Source organism: Hippoglossus stenolepis, chromosome 5 (assembly GCF_022539355.2).
Source record: "Hippoglossus stenolepis isolate QCI-W04-F060 chromosome 5, HSTE1.2, whole genome shotgun sequence".
Classification (NCBI taxonomy): Eukaryota; Metazoa; Chordata; class Actinopteri; order Pleuronectiformes; family Pleuronectidae; genus Hippoglossus; species Hippoglossus stenolepis.
The window spans coordinates 21,206,048-21,227,753 of record NC_061487.1 but is presented as its reverse complement, the minus strand read 5'-3'; the positions used below and the strand labels follow the sequence as shown (position 1 = coordinate 21,227,753).

The 21,706-nt window shown below is 42.2% G+C and overlaps 2 protein-coding genes across 2 annotated transcripts; one reads left to right on the top strand and one right to left on the bottom strand.

Annotated features, from left to right (window-relative positions):
• Positions 1 to 40: 40 nt before the first annotated feature.
• On the bottom strand, positions 41 to 6,436 carry spty2d1 (SPT2 chromatin protein domain containing 1). The gene is made up of 6 exons (XM_035156326.2): positions 5,903 to 6,436; positions 5,470 to 5,587; positions 3,636 to 5,390; positions 1,274 to 1,433; positions 1,109 to 1,186; positions 41 to 983 (listed from the first exon to the last, which is right to left on the bottom strand). The coding sequence occupies exons 1-6, from the start codon at positions 5,960 to 5,962 to the stop codon at positions 890 to 892; spliced, it is 2,265 nt and encodes a 754-aa protein (XP_035012217.1). The 5' UTR covers positions 5,963 to 6,436; the 3' UTR covers positions 41 to 889.
• A 1,815-nt stretch (positions 6,437 to 8,251) lies between these two features.
• tmem86a (transmembrane protein 86A) lies at positions 8,252 to 20,402 on the top strand. The gene is made up of 3 exons (XM_035156044.2): positions 8,252 to 8,376; positions 14,039 to 14,303; positions 15,363 to 20,402. Exons 1-3 carry the CDS (start codon positions 8,356 to 8,358, stop codon positions 15,788 to 15,790), a joined length of 714 nt encoding a protein of 237 aa, XP_035011935.1. The 5' UTR covers positions 8,252 to 8,355; the 3' UTR covers positions 15,791 to 20,402.
• The last annotated feature ends 1,304 nt before the right edge of the window (positions 20,403 to 21,706 follow it).

The following is a 21,706-nucleotide window of genomic DNA, read 5'->3' as shown; positions in this document are numbered from 1 at the left end:
ACGGCGGCCCCAGAGGGACGAAAACACGCAAAGACACGGATTGATGCTGACGTCACCGCTGTCATTAGATCAGCAGTTTTAATAAACCTGATCAAGTTTGTTTCAAGAAAATCAACAACCTTTAAAAAGTCATGTTAAACAATAATCCAACACATTATATATATTTATATACGGAGAAAAGTTTCATTGCTTTCACGGAAAACTAAAAAAATACAATTTTCTCAAAGTGACATTTTCTGTAGAATCTAAATTCTTTATATATTTTCTGCGATTAACATTTGATGTAAAACTTAAGACGTTTAAATAAAACCCACGATGCAGCGATTTCCTTATGATCAAATCCTTTTTTAAAGAGAACACACACACACACACAACACGTTCAGTGGTTTTCTGCATATTGAAATTAACTTTACCAACAAAGTTTGCCTGGAAAAATATGCAAAGTGTTCTGCTGAAAAATAGCAAATCATCACCACTTGGCATTCGATGCCATTGACAGTCTTTAGGGGAAAAAAAGATCACACTGTTCCATATCAATTTCTCTCTTTGCAGCTTTGATCCTTTTAGGAATGAACCCTGCTTAATAAATAATGTAACAGGGAATATTTGAGAACTTTTCCTTATATCCAAACAACCTCATGGTTGACTGATTTGTGCATAGGACCACCCCCCGATCTGTCAGATTGTCTCTAAATACAATTTGTTTCTTTTCCTCTTGAGGCAATGTCACTTGTCCACTCAGGTTTTTGTCCGAACAAGAGAGAACCCGACACAAAGCAATGGACGCCAGGGTGTAAACAATCTCAAGGCTTCATGAGTTAAGATGGCAGACCCATTGCTCCATGGTTCCAGATACAGGTTGTTTTAATAATTCATTTATTCAGGGTCTTCAGATCTTTCTTGGCCTCTTAGTGTTTTTCCTTTTCATCTCCTCTTCCTCTTTCTTCTCCTCCTCCTGATCTTCTAGCACAGCCAATTTCAGGCTGAGGAAACAAGGGACAGGGATACAGAGAAAAGAACATTACATAAAGCAGGTAAATAAACGTTCAGGACAGAAAGTTTACATGTGGTGTTTGGGACTGGGAGGTTCTCTGTTTTTTCATCTTACCTCCTGGCCTCTTCTTTCTGCATATCTTTCCAGCTGCTCTCCATAAATTTAAGGGCATAGTCACTCTCATCCTTGTATCTGAGATGTGAAAAGCAAATGTTAGTTTTTCATAGAGAATTTGAGTTGTACATTTAACACATTAGAATATGTCAAAACGACACGTACTTGTTTCGATCATATCCAAAAATCTCCTTTATGTGCCTGGAAATTTCCTCTGGTTCGTTTCCTTCGTCATCAATAAAATCGTCCATTTCTGAGTCGTACTCGTCTTCCTCATCATCAAATTTTCTCTTATAGGCAGATGTGATAGGTGGCAACATTGTACCTGGAGGATAGAATTTCACATTTAAAATATGAGGTACTGGATTTGAATTTTTGCCACACAGAACACTCCATGAAGACGATGTTTAGTCATGGTTCAGGAGTTAAATGTTACCATTTAAAAACATTTTCAAAAAGATACTGGGATTGAACAGCGGGCAATTTTAAATTTGAATCATTTCCAGTGATGAAGGGCATTCCACAGGGTTAAATTCTAGGTGACTATCTATATTTATAAAATTGGCAGGTCCCTAAATACATGTAATTCCCATTTTGATGCAGATGATACCATTTTACACAGTTCAGGAAATTGACAATGGTCTTCAAATCAACACCTTAAGTGTTATTCCAATTGAAAAGGTGCATTGAAACTGCCAATCTGGATGAATTTAACATAGATGAGTCAGAAATTAAGGATTTTGGAAACTACCTTTCACTGAAGTGAATTACGGCGATGGTTTTTAAAGACACGCTTCCATTTCAAATCTTTAACATCAATACTTTTGTTTTTCAGTTGATCACTGACAACCGTATGGTATCGGTCATTGTGTTTTGTATCAGATTGTGGGGACTGTCCTAAGTCTCTATGACGCAAGATAAACTCTAATAAATCTATTCATTCATAAAGGACAACTTCAAACTTTGTGTCAGTGCACCAGTGATTCTACCTCTAACATCTGTCCTCAGGACTAACTGACACTGAGTTCCTGCTGTAAATACTAACATTAGCTAGACAACGTCCATATTTAGGGCCCGAGCACCGAACAGTAGGAGACAGTGGGAGGCCCTATTGAAATTGTAAGGATTTTTTTTTTTTTTTCCCCAGGCAAAAGAATTGGCTTTTTGAGGGCTTTAACATGCTCAAATCGTTACCAACGTTTGCAGAAAATTAGAAAGTGGTGAAAATGTACGTATTCTGGAGTAATTTTAAATGGGCGTGGCAAAATGGCTCAACAGCACCCCCGCGCCCCCTGGAACGAGTTCACATTGACCGATATTCACAAAAATCGATACACAGGTGTATCATGACCAGACAAACAAAAAAGTCTAGTCATTATTACTATTATAATGTGATCTTGTAATATGAACGCCCCATTGGCTTGAATAGTTCACAGAGTAGACTGAAACTTGACACACTGATACAGATAGGACAAAACTTAAGTTAGGATGTTTTACTGCATTGAGTTATGATTGTTCTATACTTTAAATGTTTTTGTATAGCTTTATAAAGAATGCACTTATGTATCCATAAATCGGTGTAATTTGAAATGTTATATTACATTACAACATTTCTGCTATTACCACTTCATATCGCCATTTTATTCTATTGACAAGTCAGTTTTTTTGGTAGAATGTCAATGACTGAAACCATGTTTGGTTTATCTGTGTTACGAACGTTTGCTGTTCTCTGACCCAGGAATAATGTCAAAGGCTGCAGAGCGCTGCTGAAATGCTTCATTCACTTTGACAAACAAACTCTTTGCCCTGTAGAACTGACTGTGTTGTTTCAGACGGTTTGAAAAATCTCCGCAGCTCTTTATTATACATGTATATGACAGTGTTATATGATTAATAGTGCTACAGTGTTAATTTTAACACTTAATAGCTGAGCCGGTTTTAACTGTAGTGAAAAAAAATTGTTAGCTTCTCTCCTGTGGACTGTTTACATTAAGACTTTATAATATTGACATAACTCTTATATGTTAACATATGTACTGCATGTATTGTATAATGATGTTAGGTCTCACGCTTTGTGATACTTTAGTTATACATACTCTGTTTAGTTGCTCTGGTAACAACCATGAACCAAATATGAAGAAGTAGAAAATTGCTGACGTGTATAAGACTGTTTTTTCAAGCTGTGGCCTTGAGCTCTTACCAAACCAACTGCATTGCTTTGATTTTAACACACTTAGAAAAGCACATTTTCCTCAGGCAATGTTTGTCTGTACTTCACATGTGTCTTTACATCATTTAATTTGTTGTCTCCCTATGACCCAGACTTAAATGTTACTTTAATTTCAGCATAATTACTGCTATTGTCTGTTTTATTCATATCAGCAGCTCTGTCTGTCTTAATTTTGGCAACTTGTAACCCTGTACTGAAATGTGCAGGACAACTGGATGTTACCACTTGATCAAGGTTCACAGTTAATGAATCAATGTCTTAGTAATATCATAGCATTATTGTTTCTCCGGGTATTACCTGGTGGTCTGTTCATCATAGGTCTGGGTTGCATTCCAGGTCTGGGCGGCATCCCAGGTCTCTGTGGCATGCCTGGCTGAGGAGGGACTCCTGGTCTAGGTCCACCAAAATTCTTGGATGAAATGGTCTCCGACACCACAGTGCACTTTGGTCTTCCAGGTCCTGATCCCATCATATCTATCGACCGTCCAGGTACTGGTCCCCCACTACCAGGTCGACCGCTTCCAGGCCCTGGTCCCCCAGTACCAGGTCGACCGCTTCCAGGCCCTGGTCCCCCACTACCAGGTCGACCGCTTCCAGGACCTGGTCCCCCTGTACCAGGTCGACCGCTTCCAGGACCTGGTCCCCCTGTACCAGGTCGACCGCTTCCAGGACCTGGTCCCCCACTACCAGGTCGACCGCTTCCAGGCCCCGGTCCCCCACTACCAGGTCGACTGCTTCCAGGCCCAGGAGGTCTGAATCCATTACCTCCAGGGTAACCCTGCCCACCACTACCACCAGGCCTGGCTTGTGGGGCACCACTTCTTGCCTGGAATGTGCCTCCAGGCCTTTGCTGAGGTTGGCTCCCTGCCTTAGGAGGGCCGCCTGATGAATTCCTCATCACTGAATTACCGTTTGATTTTACTGCAGAATTAATTCCAGTCTTTATTGGTTCTCCCTTTCCGGACCTGTGGCCTCCGACTGCCGGCCCCTGTTTCATGGAGCTACCCTGACTGGGCCTGGTCTGCTGGGAGTTCCCATATTGCGATTTTTGGCCTGTTAAAGCTGTACCAGAAGGTCTGGTCCCAGGATTCCCTGAAGCTCTTCCTTGAAGTGATGACGAGCTTTCTTTTCTGTTGCTAAGGTCACTTGAGGTGCTGGATTTGTGGCTAGACAAGGGCTTGGGGGCCCCTTGTTTGGTTAAACCCTGAGAAGAAGTTTTTGAAAGAACTCTGCTGTTTGTGGCACTAGATGAACTACTCGAATTAGTCTTAGATCTGTCTCTATCACTGTGGGATGTGTTGGGTCTCTCTCTCTCTCGGTCTCTTACAGAGGAATTAGAAGATGAGTGGCCTCTGTCACTTTGCGACTTCTTTGCTGACCCAGAGTGCTGACTTTGTTTTTCTAATGAGTTCTTTTGCGGTTTGCAGTTCTTCTGCTCCTTCTCTAAAGTGCTTGTCCTTGTTGAACTGGAGCTAGATTGAGACTTGCCATCTCTCTCTCTCTCCACTTTTGGGTCTCTGCTTTTTTCTGGTCTCTTGGCCTTGCGCTCCATCTCCTGTTCCCTTATCTCATCAGCTGTGCGTAGTCTCTCATCTTTTTTCACTGACTTGGGTTTGAGATCAACTGGCTCAAACTGTTTCTTCTCTGCCAACTTGAGTAAGTCTGCAAAGTTCAATGGAGGTGGAGCAGCCTTGGGTTTTTTAGAGGAGGACTTGCTGCTACTACCACTGCTACCCCCACTAACACCTGTGGGTCTCACTGGTCTCAGCGGCTCTGGCTCAGCCTCTGGCTCCGAATCAGTCTGTTCATACTCATAGTTATCCTCATCCTCTGGGTCGACTGAGTCGTTCCTAAATCCTTGTGCATCCGTTGATTTCTCGTCCTCCATATCATGTTTAGATCGTCGTTTCTTTGGAAGCTCAACCATTGGGATGCCATTGTAGCCTTTAAAATTGTCCTTAGTTCTGGAAGCCATCGCTCTGGCTTTGCGGTCCGACTTCAACTCAACCCTCTTGGCGTTTAGTTTGTCCTTCTCTTTCCTCATTTTAATTTCTGGGGGGAACATTAAAAGGATGAATTAATTATAAATTGGGTACATCATGTATATCAAGTATAAAGTTGTCATTGTCACCTTTCTTTTTGGTATCAACTTGTTGCTTCTTCAGAAGCGCCTGCACAGCAGCCGGATTTACACCTCTCGACTTCGGGTCCTTTTTTGGTGGTCCAGCTTGTAAACTGTATCTCTTATGCTGAAAGGGGGACAGACACAGATTATTGAATATGGATCAGTTCTCTTTAACATTTGGATTTCACAACGACCTATTGAGGGTTAGTATATTATATTAATTATCTGTTGTGCTAACGTGGCAGTTACACTTTCCCAAACGTCTCCACTACCTAGCATGCAGTGTCACGAGGGTGGAGGTTAGCAGCTAGCCCCATTATCAGATCCTCGGTGACGGGTGAGCTGGCATTCGAGTGCTTTTCAAGATTTGACCACAAATCTCCATTTTTAACCACCTGGCCCGAGGTTCTCCAGTGAGTCCGCTCTCAAACAAACATACCTTCACGTTGCTGAGTCCCTGGTTCTGCGAGGCGATGTCCAATATGTTGTCGAAATCCATTTTGTCCGCAGGTATAGAAAAGCTAAGTGTCTCAAACAGCAGGAGCTTGTACCGTTAGCAGCTAGCTAACAGACCACGTCAGCCGGCGCGCAGGGCTGTAACAATCGGTACTTGTGTGGTTGTAGAAAAACAATAAAACACTTGGTCAAAAACAACACATGGAAAGATGAGGCGTGAACCGAACAGTCAACGGCTCTTCACTTTATCAGCTTTAGGTTAGCACATGCTAGCCGAGTTAGCGAACCTAACGTTTACTAGCATTAACCCACCCAGGAGCCTAAAAGACGAACTTAGTGCGGGTGTGACACCTCGTACTGAGCCCGGGTCCATCAGGGGAGTCGTGGTATTTAAGCCCGATGGAGGAAAAACAGTAAAAACTCCGCCATAAGTATCACCGGTGGTTTGGGAGAGAACAAACTACAGTCCGACATATTAAAGGGATAGGGGATAATGAAGGAAGTGAAAAACTGTCATCGTCCACGACTTCCGGTGTTGTCACAGTCAAATATACGCCGACTTCTTCTCAAAATGTAACTGTTATTAGAGATTTAATGCGAAATTGTTAACTCTTATTTAAAAATAACGTTTCAAAAAAATACCTATCAAGTGAGAGTATGTTGAAATCCGCGTCGAAACCATTTTAGCTTTTTAGGGTGATTTGAATCACTTTCTTGTGAGATTTTTGAAGAACATTAATAGATTCGTTTTTCGTGATTATTGTATTTTCAAAGAGTTTGTATTTTCTTATGTAATTTGTGATATTTAAATATGCTAGTGAGACCTGTCTCTTACCCGATGTCAATTCATAGCAAGCGAGGGGGTAACTATCTTGATAGATGATAAAGTATGGGTTTCATTATTAAAAAATCTGCTTCAATTTAAACACTTAACATGTGAAAACTTGACCACACATTTAATACTACTGAAAAAGAAAAAGACTTAAAAATTAATCCTATATAAAATAGTTTACTCATCGCCTGTGACAGAGATGAGCTGTTAGACTTTTGCTGACTTCGTGTTTATTATAATTATTTTATTAATTTTATTAAATTTACTCATGAACTGAATTTGTTTTAAGAACTTCTGCTTTTCTCCGTTCAAAAATAATGGTTACTCTTGTAGACCACACGATGGCGCTACAATTGTGGCCATTGCACTCATGTAGAACACCAGAGATGTGATTGTTGGAGCCATTTAATCTTGTCATTATTTCCTCTTCAATATCAATATCACAATTCATCTATCAGTTGTGTAAGTCTGAAGCAATCGACAAAATAGCTTCACCAGAAATGTGAGGGGAAAAATTGTGCCTACTGATTTAATGAAATAAAATACAGCAGCAACATAGACATAAGTCCAACAAGAGAGAGAACGACAAACGAAATAAAAGAGAAATGATGAATGCAAACTTACAAAGAAGAATTGTATGTAAAAGCCTATACAATATGATTATATTGACAGAAAGTTAGGTTACAAAACTCAATTTTTGTGAAGGGAATTCAGACACAAAATATTTGTGGTGATCTCTGTCCGATTACTAAACTCTGTTTTTTAGCTTTTAATGCCAGTTTTTCCATCTTTTATGCATTCTATTCTTTCAGTGTTTAACTTTTCTAAGTGTTTTTAGGTCAGGTGCAATATTCAACTCACTTTTATCGTGCTTCATTATTCTGGGTAATTACACGATATGTCCTTTTGTACAGTTTTTTGTTGTTTGTTACACAATGGACTGCTCTGCAGCTGCTGTAGCCCTTTGGCCCAAGAAAATAATTCCTATGGGGACCATTAAGTATAATTGATTTGATATCCTTTTAGTATTTCATCTTTTTAAGTGTTTTTAGGGCAAGTGCATTATTCAGCTCACTTTTATTCTGCGTTATTGTGCACGGTTTTTTGTTGATTGTGACACAATGTACTTTTCAAATCCTGCTGCTGCTGCTGTAGCACTTTGGCCCAAGAAAAGAATTCCCATGGGGACCATTAAGTATAATTGATTTGATCTGATTTAATACTAACGCTCGATCGGACCCATTGGCACAGAACTGTTGGCGAAAAATAATCTCTGCGGCTAAACGACCCCAACAAGCTCCATGTCAGTAAAATGTAAATAAAGGCCATCTGCTCCGATATGTAAACAGCAAACCGGCTCCTCCTATCAGGGCGTCCCTTGCCCCTCCGGCCCGCCCCCTGTCACTGCCACTCTCCGCTCCGATTGGCTCACGGCGGAAGCTGTGCCCTCGCCATTGGCTGCCCTCTCGCTGTCTGCCGGATGCCGCACCGCCCACCGGAGAGAGGACAAAAACAATCGGCATCCCCGGACACAGCTCGATACAAACAGGGGGAGACCCGAACCCAATTCAGCCTCGACACCGACTGACAGCACCGACGGAGACATGGTTTCTCCGGTATCCGTGGTGAGTAGGCTAGCTGTTAGCTCCGTTGCGTGTCCACACGTTAATTACACAGGAATAAACAGCGGCAGCTAGTTTGGCTGATAACGATAACAACACTTCTCCCCTCGTCGGTGGTTTTTTCTGCTAACGTGTCTGTCACAGCGTGCGTGTGAGTGAGTCGCTCATTGAAGCTTTTCAGTGTTTAATTAGCGTCGTCATTCAGAGCTCAGCGCGTCTCGCTGGGATGAGCTCACCTTTTCAATGACGAGTAAACGAGACTCGTTTTGTTGTTTTTTTTGCTGGTTTGAAACCAGGTGTCCTTGTGCACCCCCCCCACCACCACTGTCTGCCTCCTGTGTGTGTGTGTGTGTGTGTGTCTTTGTGTCACACTGAGCATCTGTGTGTGCGCGTGCGTGTGTGTGTTCAGGGAAACAAACAAAGCAGGAACTTTTTTTTAAATTTGATTCTTTTCACCATGCAGCAGTTTCCTTGGCATGTGGTCACGCGGCTCCTTCATCCATATTCCGTGCACCGAAAGACGTTTCCACACATTTCTAAAAGCGGCCCCCGGGCAAAAAAGAAAACCTGTCATGTGACGACCCTTTTTTCTTTTTTGGTCTGTTTTTTTTTTTTACCCCCTATTTCCTGCAGCCTCCGGCAACGCATGCGCCGAACACTGGCCCTGCTGTGCTGCTGCTGCTACTGCTGCTGTGCATGGATGGCTTTCTTGTCACCCCCCTTTTTGCAGCATGCACTCTATTGTGTAGCTCATGCATTCAGTGCCACTGCAGGAAACTGAGCATTTAAGCAAAAATAAAAATAATATTTATCACAGCATGTACATGAATAAATCATCCTGCCCTGGCGTCCTCTTACTCTGCCATGACATTTCACCCCATTTGCAGGGGCCATAGAGGATGGTGTGGTGTAACCTGGCCTGTAGTAGACCCTGATGTGTGGCCAATGTGACCGTGGAAGGGAGACTGTGCGGGGAAATGCTCGCCACACAAACTGGTTGCCTAAGCGATGGAGATGCTGTGCAAGTCATTGGGTTGTCTACCTTCTATAAATTAAGGTTGTAAACGATTGTAGAGGAGTAAAAACAACTCCTGTAGAATAGTGTGTAGTCGGACACACGTGTGTTTCTTTCCAAAGCATAGACATATCCACTTTGCGATCATAATATTTAACCATCAACAAAATCTGTCATTTGTCATCATTTGTATAGCTGAGGTTCTTTATAATAACTCAAACACCTCAGTGGATGTCGAGTATGTGCCTCCACACTCTGTCTCTGTTGGGGTGTAAAATACAATATATAAAAGTATATAAAAGTGATGATAACCGTATAAGAGAGTTAAACATATCTGATATCTATGTATCAGTCACTATTTATCCTAAAAAATGGCTATGATTCCTAAGATGTTGTTATTAAACTCGTTTGACAAAAAAATGTAACAAGTTAAAACATAACCTTTATTCTAAATAGAAAGAAAACATAAATACATCCAAATATTCAGAACTTGAATCAGACATTTTTTTATTAGCTAAATATGTAAACATAAATGCATACATTTTCTGCATTGTTTATTCTGGAAAAGTAAAAGTTTTCATATCGACAAAGATCTGTTAACATAAATGACGATACAAAACTGAAATGTCTGTTAAAAGCTCTCATTGGCGGATTTTTAGCGTCCAACAATAAATTAGACAAGCTCTACTGTAAATCCGATAAAATACAAAGCAGCTGCATGTGTTTAACCTTTAACTCTTAAGGTTTTAATTAACACGGCCACACTTCATGTCATCCGGTGAACACATTATTGTGCTCATGGCAAATTTATCAACTTTTGCCCTTTACACATGAAGCAGATTGAGCCACTGAGAACATTAAGTCCCAGTCTAGCATGAACTCTTGTAGCCCAGAGGTACAGCGGGGGCTACTCTTTGCTTTCTGGATTTATTCATACATTTGTAGAGGCATCTGACTGTCACACAATGAGCCCAGTGTGTTTTACAAAATTATTAACAGGAACATTTACATAAAGCAGATTCATGGTTATGTTGCATAAGGTTTTATGTTGTGTAGAAATAATTCATTCATTGTAAATGTGCTGCACTGTACTGTTGTTGTCCCAAACTGACCTCAAGTTATCTTTGGAGTTATGGCAGCTGTAAGATGGAAGATGTGCGTGTGTGATGCTACATAGAAATAACACAGTCACATGCCAGCTGTCCCCGCCAGGATCGTACTTATATTACAGTTCACCTCTGCTAAATTAAGTAGACAAGACTTACAGGTTTTTAATGTGTTTCCGTGTATCGTGTTCCGACACTCTGCCTGCGTATTACTCGGCTGTATTGATGTCGTCGCTGTGCTTCAATGCAACGCTTTTGTTCGCACAGAAGCAGTAGCGGCTGACAGCTGCTCGTTCCTTCCTGGACTGTGGCTACAAGATGAGTTCAGGCTCAAATAAGTTGCCGATAGTTAGAACACTTCAATTCAATTCAAAACCTTTATTGTAATTGCACAGCGTACAATGAAATTAAGCATCCCAGTGGTACAAATAACATAACTCCCAGACAAGTAGACACATTACTGTCTGATAAATACATATCAAAACAAACAATAATTGTATAAAATATAGGGTATTAAAGGATATGAGTATGTGTCTTGGAAAAAGGAGGAAAATGTATTCTGTTCATCCCCCCCCCACCCAAAAAAACCACAGCGAAGATACATTTGATCATTAACTATTTATTCTTTGGGACTGTGTCAGGAGCAGGTGTTTAAAGATGCCAGAGCATATCTGCAAACAGCCGGTGTTTATAATATGATAATTCAGATGGCTCATTCAGAAAACAGTAATCCATTTCATTTGCCTTTTGAAATGATGCAGCACGCTCTGTACTTTAACGTTGGCGACAGCCGGCTGTCACGCTGGGCGGTTCAGGCTCCATGCAGACAAACCAATGAGTCAGTTACAGCCGAGACAATAGCGTCCTGCAAGACCTCCACAATCTCATTTAGATGTGAGAAAACGAACGGCAAAGCTTGGCCTGGGCCTCAGAGAAATAAAATCCCGTCCACTGTCGACCAGCTTATGAATTCCAGCAGGCAATTACGCCTTCTTGATGGAAAAAGTTGATTAGCTCAAATGGGATAGGGAGCCGTGTGTCAGAGGAGAATAATTACATCAGTGATGGTAGGTGATTTGAGAAAAACAGTGCTGACACCAGTGGTTATCTTAATTCAGGTCCTTTATTAAACATGAAACTAAATTGAAGCCCATGGCCTCTAATGATTTCCAGGAAGATTAACTTTTGTATGCTGTGTTGCATAGCTGTTTCCTTAGGCTGCTTTATGATTGTCTCTTTCCTCGTAGCCCTAGTTATTGTTTAGATACACGATGTTTATGGAAAACAATGGAAACGGAATCTGCAAAGTATGAGTCAAACACTTACATGAATGGGACCAGAGGTTATGGGAATTTCTAACTTCCTCTTAGAATCTGTCTTCACCATCTGAGCCTTTTACTAAACTCAGCTGAGTCTCGGTCAGCAGATCTCAGGCAAAGTGTCGCACTTCACTAACGAATCAATCGTCCTTATCTGTGCAATGAAAACACAGTTGCACTTTCTTGAATCTGGGCTGCAGAACAGAATTCTGTTGTGTTTTCATGTGTGCTGTGTTCAAGTAGCCACCAGTGAGTGGAAAAAGAGAGTGCTGCCAGGGATGTGTCCTGATGGCACAGCATTTGACCTTAATGGAAATAAGAGACTCAGCCCACTTGATTTAATCTTTATTTATGTCTCCATTTGTTTTTTTGACGACCAGGCAAAGTACATCATGGAGACAAGACATCATTAGTTCACATTATGTACTTGGCTACAGTGCGACTTGGATCTGAGTTTGTCTTAAATGGAAATGATAGCAAAAGAGCAAAAGTCTTTTCTAATATTAGACACTAATGGTGGGAGTCACTCGTCATTTCTAACTTTGGTAGGAAGCTAAAAATATTTGAAGCTGCCCTTATTATCTGCTTTAAAACATAGAGAAGCAAAGTAACATCAGTATTTTAGTATGATATTGTAGTTAAAACTGAAAAAAAGCTGTCAAAACGCTTGAGAAATAACATTTACAGGATAAAAAAATGTCTAACTTTTCGTACTAAGCATTTAACAAACTCTTAATTTCATTTAGTCTGATCCCTTACATTAGTTACTTTCCCAAAGGAGAGAGAAAGAAAAGAAAAAAGAAGATATTATACATCCCCTCCCATCCCACCCATAGTCCCAACATCTCGGATCGATAATAAAGGAAAAAGCCCAGATCCGAGTGGAAGTGACGGCATATGAAGAGTGTTTGCATTCTTCATCAGTTCTGAGTCATTTCAGAGCTTCATATACTCACATATGATCTTAATAACACAAAAAGTCAATATACTGTAGTTCAAGAGTTTAGATAAAAGTTTGTCTTGGTCGCTGAAAGTGTGATTTAACTCAACTCTTAAATCCCAGTTGGCTTGTGAGGTTTTGTGTGAACCTGCGTGTGAAATGCGTATTGGTTACCTGCTGTGTGTTAGTCCTATCAGGCACAGCGTGCAGGGGCGGGTTTAAGGTCACTCAAACACGGTTCCTGATCCTGTACTGTAGTTTTGGCTCGCTATCTTATTGAGCAGTTGTGCAATCAAGGGCCTTTCCCCCCTCTCCTCTCCTTCCTGAGGAGCATAAACCCATATGAACGAGAGTGACCCCTCGTTTTGTTTCACCTCCTCCTGATTCTCACTTCTCCCCTCCCGCACAGACTCACTCCTAAATCCAGCTGTCATCTGAATGCTGGTAACCCCATCTCGCTCAACCTTCACTTCCCCATGTTTCATCATGCCTGAACTTTTCTGAATATTCCCTTTGTTTGCTTCTTTTTACCTTACTGCAGACTATTTGGGGGGAGGGATGTTAAATGGGCTCAGATAAATAGTAATATGGTGAATCAAGTAGCAGCTCCAGTCTTTTCAACCCTGATCCTGTTGCACCATCCTAGCGCTCATCCCTCTGTCTTTATCGTACCCTCCTCTTCTCTCCTCCTGCGATCTCTGCTCTCGGGGGAACCCTCCCTCACTTCAAGCCTTAAAGGGTGATTCTCGGAACAGTAGGTGTGGAATCATTCCAAAGAAAAACTCTTGGGAAGTCTTTCTAACTTTTCTATTTTTGTGTTTTTTTATGTGACCCTGTTGGGCCTCATCTGTTTGGGCAGGAAGAAATATGCCTGCTCACACAGTTGGGAGGAAGAAATTTGAGACTTGAGCATGAGATACAGAGAAAAGGTTGGAGCAGGGGAATAGAGGAGAAATTAAACATCATGGGAAGCGAGTGAAGAAGAAAAGCAAAGGTTACTGGAAGTCAAAGGAGAAGCGTGGCAGACTTGCATTTCCTTTTCTACTTGCTGTCTCTGCAGAATTTAGCTTCAGCCTCAAAGTGCTTGCATGTTAGACATGTAAAGAAGTGACCACACAAAGGAACCCTGAAGACTAATCTAAAAAGAATGAAGGAAGTACTTGATCCTCGCTGACACATTTGAATGGCTCCAGAACATCACATTGTTCTGACTCATGTAATAAAATAACCACATTGTAAGTGCAACTGACTCGGCTGATAATGTAAATATTGAATCTGCCTCCAGGTCAAGAGTGAAGGCCCGAAGCTGGTGCCCTTCTTCAAGGCGACATGCGTGTACTTTGTCCTGTGGCTGCCCACCTCCAGCCCGTCCTGGTTCAGCGCCCTGATCAAATGTCTGCCCATCTTCTGCCTGTGGGTCTTTCTGCTGGCGCACGGCTTCAGCTTCCTAGGTGCTCACTCCAATGCCCGCAAGATCCTGGCCGGCCTCATCTTCTCCGCTCTGGGTGACGCCTTTCTCATCTGGCAGGAGCAGGGCTACTTTGAACACGGTGAGGAGAAACATCTGATTTTACATCTGATGAAGGGATAATCTTTTTTTATTCGGGCCTCATTTTTGTAGTTTTGGCCATCATGGCTATTGGTAATACTTGACAGTTATCTCTATAAACTAATTCTGCTTGTGAATATGTAGAATCTGTAGTCGTGGGACAATATTTTCGGGCCGGAAGCCTTCTAGTGTCTGTGTTGACCAATTACGACCAATTAACAACAGAACCGTGACATGCAGCAGAACCAAAGCGCAACTGCAGCCAGTGTGGCCCGGGCTCCAGGATCGCACATAATATAACAAAATCTGGGAAAGCGTTGATATCAATAAACATGAGTTGGGTAATCATACAGATTTGAAACCATCCTCCAGGTTGTCCTTAACCTACATGGGAAATACAATAGCAGAATTATCACCCAAACTGTCTTAGTTTTAAACATAGTTTTAAACATCCATTTTGGTTTACAGACATAACTCCTGCCTGGTTCAACTTTGACTGTATTTACTGTGAAATGACACCATTCTGAGTTTTTGAGAATCACACTCAATCTCTTGTTTACGAGTTGTTTGATCGTGTGACTGCTGATGTCTTTGCCCTTTTGGACTTGTTGTTGTTATATCCCTGTTTTCCCAGGTCCCAGAAATGACTTTGAGTCCAAAGTTTTCATAACCAGTAAAAACACTGGCCCAAAACTACAATTACTAGAGCCACCTTATGATTTATGCTGCTTACCATTTCATCAGATCTCATGCTTCACGCTTTAATCAGAATTAGAAATACTTAATTTATCCCCGGGGGGAAAATTGGGTTTTGTTACAGTTGCTTCAACCAAGAATAGAAATATGTACAGACCAAGACCTAAGATAAATGGAAACATAAAAATAGAAGTATGTAGAAGTATGTCCGATTACCACAGGCTGGAATGACTTCCTGTGGCGCTTTGTGCTCAATGTGCTCCTCTTCATGCTTTTTGCACAAGGCTTTATTGTACGATATAGGCAGATTCATAGGACACCTCTTTGTATATATATATTTAAATAATTGATATATGTCTTCTAGGCCTTCTGATGTTTGCCATCACCCACATCCTCTACTCATCTGCCTTTGGGATGAAACCTGTGAACGTAAATGCTGGCCTCGTGATCGGTGCTGTGTCCTCTGTGAGCTACATGCTGCTGTACCCCTACCTGTCGGGCCCCTTCACCTACCTCGTGGCCGTCTACACCGCTCTGATCGGCTTCATGGGCTGGAGGGCCATCGCCGGCCTGCAGCTGGCCAACGACGTGTGGACCTGGACCAAGCTGTGCGCCTGCCTCGGCGCCGTGCTCTTCATGGTCTCTGACCTCACCATAGCCGTCAACAAGTTCTGCTTCCCCGTGCCACATTCGCGCGCCATCATCATGGCCACGTATTACGCCGCGCAGATGCTGATATCGCTATCGGCCGTCGAGTGCCAGGACGTGGAGGTTGCCAGGAAGAGAACGTGAGGTGCCGCGGCCACGAGGCTGGAAAGCTGGCAGCCAATCCCCCCTCAAGCCCTGAGTGATCATGGACACATCTCACTGCCAGATCCCCAACCCTCAGCCCTCAGCCCTCATCTCAGTGTGGCGCTCACATCGCTGTTACCACGGCAACTGGTCCACTACAGCCTTCACATGGCTATCACCCTACTACTCTTCTAGTATATTAGCCTCACGCCGTCTTCTTACTAGAAGATTGGGTAGTATTGTCTTCAGCCTCTCCTGACAACAGTCCTACCTGCTTCCTCATACTCTAGAATCGCCATCTCTCAAAACTAGTTACCACGGAGACAAGTGTAGTTATATTAACCTGCTATATGTAGAGTATTACTTTACTTTTAACTGTTATGTTTTAATTTAAGGGGAGCATGTCACTGGGGACCTTCAAGGTGTGTGAGAGAGCGATTTTATGTATGTATGTGTGTGTGTGCGTTTATGTGTTTGATTAACACTTTTACCTCGCTTTTCACACAACCCTATCACAACACACTCATGTATTACATGTGGTCCAATAATGCAATTTAACTATCTTATTTTTGTCTTTTGTTTTGATGCCTGAGACCTTGTTAGAAAGGGATTTTTATTTTATTTTACCGTCACTGCCCATGTTCGGTCTCCGTTGTGTTTCTCTGAATTAAGGGTGCTATTCTTAAAGTCAGGAGCAGATCCACACCTGTTTTACTATCTGCTTCTATTTCCTTAACGAAAGCCACACTGCCTTTGTTCACCCCATTATTTAAACAATTCTACGCCCAGACGAATTATTGTTCTGTTCCGATGTGCAGGAGAAGAATGAGAGAGATTAAATAGGGCAATGAGGTAGGGGAAGTTTTTCTTGAATGCAGCATCCACTGCGTATTGTAGCTTTGGTGCAAGTTGGATGAGGTGGAGGATGTTTGTGGGAGCTCGATTGTCGTAGAGAGAACCCAGTAAACATCGTGGCCATAGCCGATCACTGAACACATTGTATGGTGCACCTGCTTCTCCTCTTAGTGTGAAGTCTTTAAGGCTTTTTACTGTCTTTTGCCTGCCAGCAGTTGGGTCCACACGCCTGACACCTACAGCTCCTGCTGTTTTACTTATTGGCAAAGTTCACAGGGTTCTCACCGCGGAACGAGTTCAGCCGAGCCGTGTTGTCATTGGCCCTTGGACCATGTTATTGAGACTGAAATGAAAGGGCTACGTTACAGGCTGGGTTCTTGTTTGTTTATCAAACCTGCGTGTGTGTTTCCCAGCATGCATTCACTCACTCGGAACCACACACAAACATGAACGTTGCCTCGGGTTCAGCCTGACAGAAAGAAAAAAGAGATTCTTGTCATGTGAGGGAAGAGTTATCCCATTATTCCTAATAATTCTGTCTCACTGGGCACTTCATCAGCTTTAATCCGGCAAAATCCACCTCAGGTAATCCCCCCCGACAGCCTGGCTTATAATACTTTCTTTCATCTCTCACACATTTTCCCCTCTCTCCCCTTTCCTGTGTTCCAAACATTTTCCGTTAGAATGGAGTGTTCAAATTAATATTTGAAAATTTACCTTAACTCTTTCTTCAGACGTCTACATATTGTTTATGCATGTTATGAATGTGTGTGTGTGTGTGTGTGTGTGTGTTGCCTTTGTCTTAGCTGTTCATTGAGCATCTGTGTGTATTTTACGACCAGTCAAAACCAACTCAAGGCCAGAAATGCTGTGAAGCATCATAGCATTTATGGAGTACACAGACTACTAGATATCATCATCATTTTATTTAAATATTGCTCCCTGTTGACCGTGTCCATCCTATGAGTATATACCACTATCAGATTAATACCAAGTTAATCATATTCCAAATGCACTGTAGCAATTTAAAGTATTACTCGCTAACCAAAAAATAACAAAGTGACAGGATTTGTTTGCTTGAGTCCAAATGGACCTATACATGTTATATATTGTGCTGTATATGAAACATATGTGCACGAAAAAGAAGCTGATTTGGTTATTTGTCATTTGGTTCCTTCTGAAGGGTCAACGACCCCAGAAGCTGTTGCTAACACACCCGCATATATATGCACATTGATCATGCACAATGACCGATCTGCAGGCAGATCATGGCGTTGACACGCATCAATTTGATTTTCCCAAGCAACGCGGCCTTAGTTTGACGTAGAAAGACCCAGACGTTGTGGTTAGTCTCATCGGCTGCTTTGCCGCACAGTTCCTCAATCTCCTCTCGGCCTGTCAGCGCCACATTTCTGCTTTGTCAGTCAGAGGTGTTGCATCAGTCCGTCTGTGTGTGACGGCTCGTCTTCTGTTCCGTGTTTTAATTTGTCCCTCTCAGCACTGCCACAAAGCAATAGTGATAATTATAACTTTATTTGGAAAGCACTTATCTAAACAAGGTTACAAAGTGCTTCACAAAACTCCATGGCAAAAAAATGTATGAACTAATTGCAACTATTCAATTAATTGCCCAATTTATAGAGAAACCCAACAGTTCCCTCTGTCAGCAGCACTTTGGCGACTGTGGAGAGAAACACTCCCTCCCATACTGCAGCTCTGGCCCAGTTCTCATCTAATGCTCTAACGCAGTAATGAGATCCATCAACATTTAGTGCAAGCCTATAAAAACCAGGAGGGGCTGAGGAGATTGAGTCGAGCAGTCGGACTTGTTCTAACTATGTGGGCAATTCATGTGAGCACTACTGTCACATAAAGCCCCCCCGAGTTTTGCTCCCGTGGTCCAATGACTACGAGCCAGAAGAAAGGCTTAACATTGAAGTATTTCTGAGACTATTTTTACACATTGGAAAACCTCCATGACTTTGTAAAGTGAGGTTGCTGTTCCGAGGGCGATGGATGAGTGGTAGCACGTAAAGCCAGAAGCAAACTCAAACACCAAGTTGAGCCAGACGATTATTATGCCGAGGTGGAGGATTTGGTTTTAAATCCACTCTGTTTCTCCTCCATTGTTTTTCTATTCTTATTTGACTTTGGGCCCAGACGACAGAAGCTGAGAGCCTAAGAGAAAACTGAACTCATTTCCCTGAGTGGATCTGTTAGCGTTAGAGCCCTCTCGTGTATCAGACCAGCTTTTGTCCCCTCTCGTTGGTGCAGGAGTTTTTTTTTTGGCTCTTCCACTCAGGAAGGAGGTTATTGTTGAGCGATACTGTAGCTGGAATTAGGTGAGGAGGTGAAATATGACACATAGGGGAAGACTCCCTTTCCATCCGGCCCACGAGCTGCCCCCCTCCCCACACAGATGGCAGGCCAGCAGTCGCATCACTTTACCTCAGCCTGTTAACAGCCCCCGTTGTTCTGAGCTTTGTGCATGCAGACAAAAGGGGACCTGAGAGAGCTGCGGGAGGCCGGCACGCTGTGGCCGGAGCAGGAAGTGATGAGCTGGAACCAGTAGTAGAGAGAGCCAGTGGTTTCACTGGGTCCTCTTAAGAAGTTGGGACTTTATATTTGATTTAAAGCAACACTATGTGACTTTTACTGATATTTTTAAAGTTTCCTTGCTGAATATTGGTGATAAACTGTTTTTTTAATGACTTCTATGTCGTTTTGACTGATCTACAGTTCAGCGTTACTTGTGAACTAGCTGGTCCTGATTCTGACAATTTAAGCGGCGACTATCAGTCACTTCCACACTTTGTGCCCACAGTCACATAGAGCAGGAGCAGACGTTCAGGGTGAGGAGGGAATGGAAGCCTCTCCACTCTCCCTGTTCCAAATCAGTGAACCATCGAACTAATATTGAAGCTGCATTTCCCTGTGGAAAAATGTTCCATAGTGTTGCTTTAAAGTTTTCTCTCTGTCTTTGTGATCTTCAATTGTTAAATCCTTGCTGTTAATGTGCTGTTTCCACTATCCTGTAGCTAATGACATCCAAAACATAGAGCTGTAAGGTTTCTACATCTTTCCTATGCATGTCTCATCTGGAGTGTTGGACACATGCACACTGCACACACAGGTGTTTTTATTACCATGACTGACAGTCCTCCAACATCAGTATGAGCTCATGAGAAGCATGTCAAATAATTATCTTCTCTTTGTGATATTAATCTGAATCTTCTGTGAGTGAGGCCAGTCAATCTCTCCCATAAACTAGCAGCTAGTGTGATTGTTAAGTATACACCCATCTTTCCTTTATTCTGTCTTCAAGCGGTAAAACAGAAGAGACATTTAAATACCGGCGGGTTTAAGCACAAGAAGGTGACGCATTAAAGCGTGTGAGACTCAGCTTTTTTCTTTAAAAGGCATTAATTGCTGTTTAAGTGTTAAAAAAAGAAGTGTTATCATTTTATTTGAAGAAAATAGGCCCATGTGTTTGTTTTCTTTTAGCCCGTCACTGTGAGAAAAGCTGGGATTTGTTTTTCACAAAGAACGTTTTGATTGAAAGCCCATTAAAATGCATCATTTGACTGAAAAATAAAGATGGAATTCTTTGATATATTTGACCTTGTTGTCCTCGATTTTCACTTTGTGGGGGTTTTTTTCTTTCATGATTGTAGAGATAAAATACTTTGCTGTAGTGAAACTGCTCTGAATGTGAATATCTATTGGAGAAATAAATGCAAATTGCAATGCAACCTCAGCATATTGTGCTCTAGTCTTTTATTTTTTTTTTTACCTCCGCCAAAGAGGTAATGTTTTAATGTGTGTTTGTCTGTTAGTAAGTAGGATTAAGCAAAAACTACTGGACATATTACGGAAGAATGTGGAATGTGACAGTGACGAACACGATACATTTTTCTGTAGATCCAGCGAGTTACAGCGTTTTTCAACATTTTCCTTGATTTCTCAGAAAGCACTTGATGGATCTTCAATCACACATGTTCAGGGGACTGATATCTATGACTGATCGGATCTATCGTGAATTTAAATGTGGTTTCAGGTCATTCAAATATTTGTATTATTTGATTATATTATCTAATTATGCAGAAACCCAACATCTCATGAGGCGGCTGTTGGGCCTCGGCGGAGGTTTGTGCTCACTGGGTGCCCTTCTGGTTTGTTTTTTTGTGGGTTTCCGAAACTAAAAAGGTGCCACGGTAAAAATGTCAGCTGATATTTATAGCTCTTTGGTGTTTTGTGTGTCTACAGAAGCTGTTGGCCCTCAGCAGCTAAAGAGCCATTAAGGCAGAAAGAGCTGGAGGACAACAGAGAGCTCTGTTCTGGTAACTGCTGAACTCTATTGTCGGGCAGAGGTGGAAAATGTGCTTTCGACAGCCTGTAACTGTGTGGAAACTCGCTCACTCTGGTACATGTGAAGCCCTCGCTCTTCCCTTCTGTGCCTTTTTTCTTATCTACCATCTAAAAAACACAAACACACACGCACACACACACACACACGCACACCTAGTTTATTCCTGTAGGATCTGTGCCAGTTCTCCCCCAGTGTGTTTCTTTCACTCGCAGCCAAGGTCTCACCATGAAAGAACTCCACTCTTTTTGAAATCTCGTAATATGATGCAGCATCTCAGAGTAAATGTGGAAGAAGGGAAAGTAGAGAAAAGCTGCACATCATTTCTGTGTTCAACGTGTGTATTGTAAAACCTTTAAGTCGCTTTTCATCCAACATCACTTTAGGTTTAGACATTTAAATGCTTTTGAATACAACGTCATGGAAACTGATCTGACAGTGTTCAGTTCCCTTTTGGTGCAGCAGTCTTTGGTTTCTGTCAAATACCAGATTGACTATTCAGGCTCCCACTACAAACCACTTCCACCTTATTGTGCGTTAGCCGAGCAGTGAGGAGGCGGGAGGTGCCGGTGACGTCGGTTCTGTGCCTGTCGCTGCTTCATAGATTTGAACCTGGCACAGTGACAGTGCCAGTCTGATGGTGGCTCTTTAGAACTGGAGTTTGTGGGAGCCAGCGCAGTGACGTCAGGATGGAG

Bases quoted from the DNA above. Each gene is read 5' to 3' on its own strand.
- spty2d1 (XM_035156326.2), bottom strand. From the start codon at position 5,962: ATGGATTTCGACAACATATTGGACATCGCCTCGCAGAACCAGGGACTC. The intron at 5,588-5,902 runs GTATGTTTGTTT...TCCCCCTTTCAG, and splicing joins AGGGACTCAGCAACGTGAAG to CATAAGAGATACAGTTTACA. The intron at 984-1,108 runs GTAAGATGAAAA...TTGTTTCCTCAG, and splicing joins CAGAAAGAAGAGGCCAGGAG to CCTGAAATTGGCTGTGCTAG.
- tmem86a (XM_035156044.2), top strand. From the start codon at position 8,356: ATGGTTTCTCCGGTATCCGTG. The intron at 8,377-14,038 runs GTGAGTAGGCTA...ATCTGCCTCCAG, and splicing joins TGGTTTCTCCGGTATCCGTG to GTCAAGAGTGAAGGCCCGAA. The intron at 14,304-15,362 runs GTGAGGAGAAAC...TATGTCTTCTAG, and splicing joins GCAGGGCTACTTTGAACACG to GCCTTCTGATGTTTGCCATC.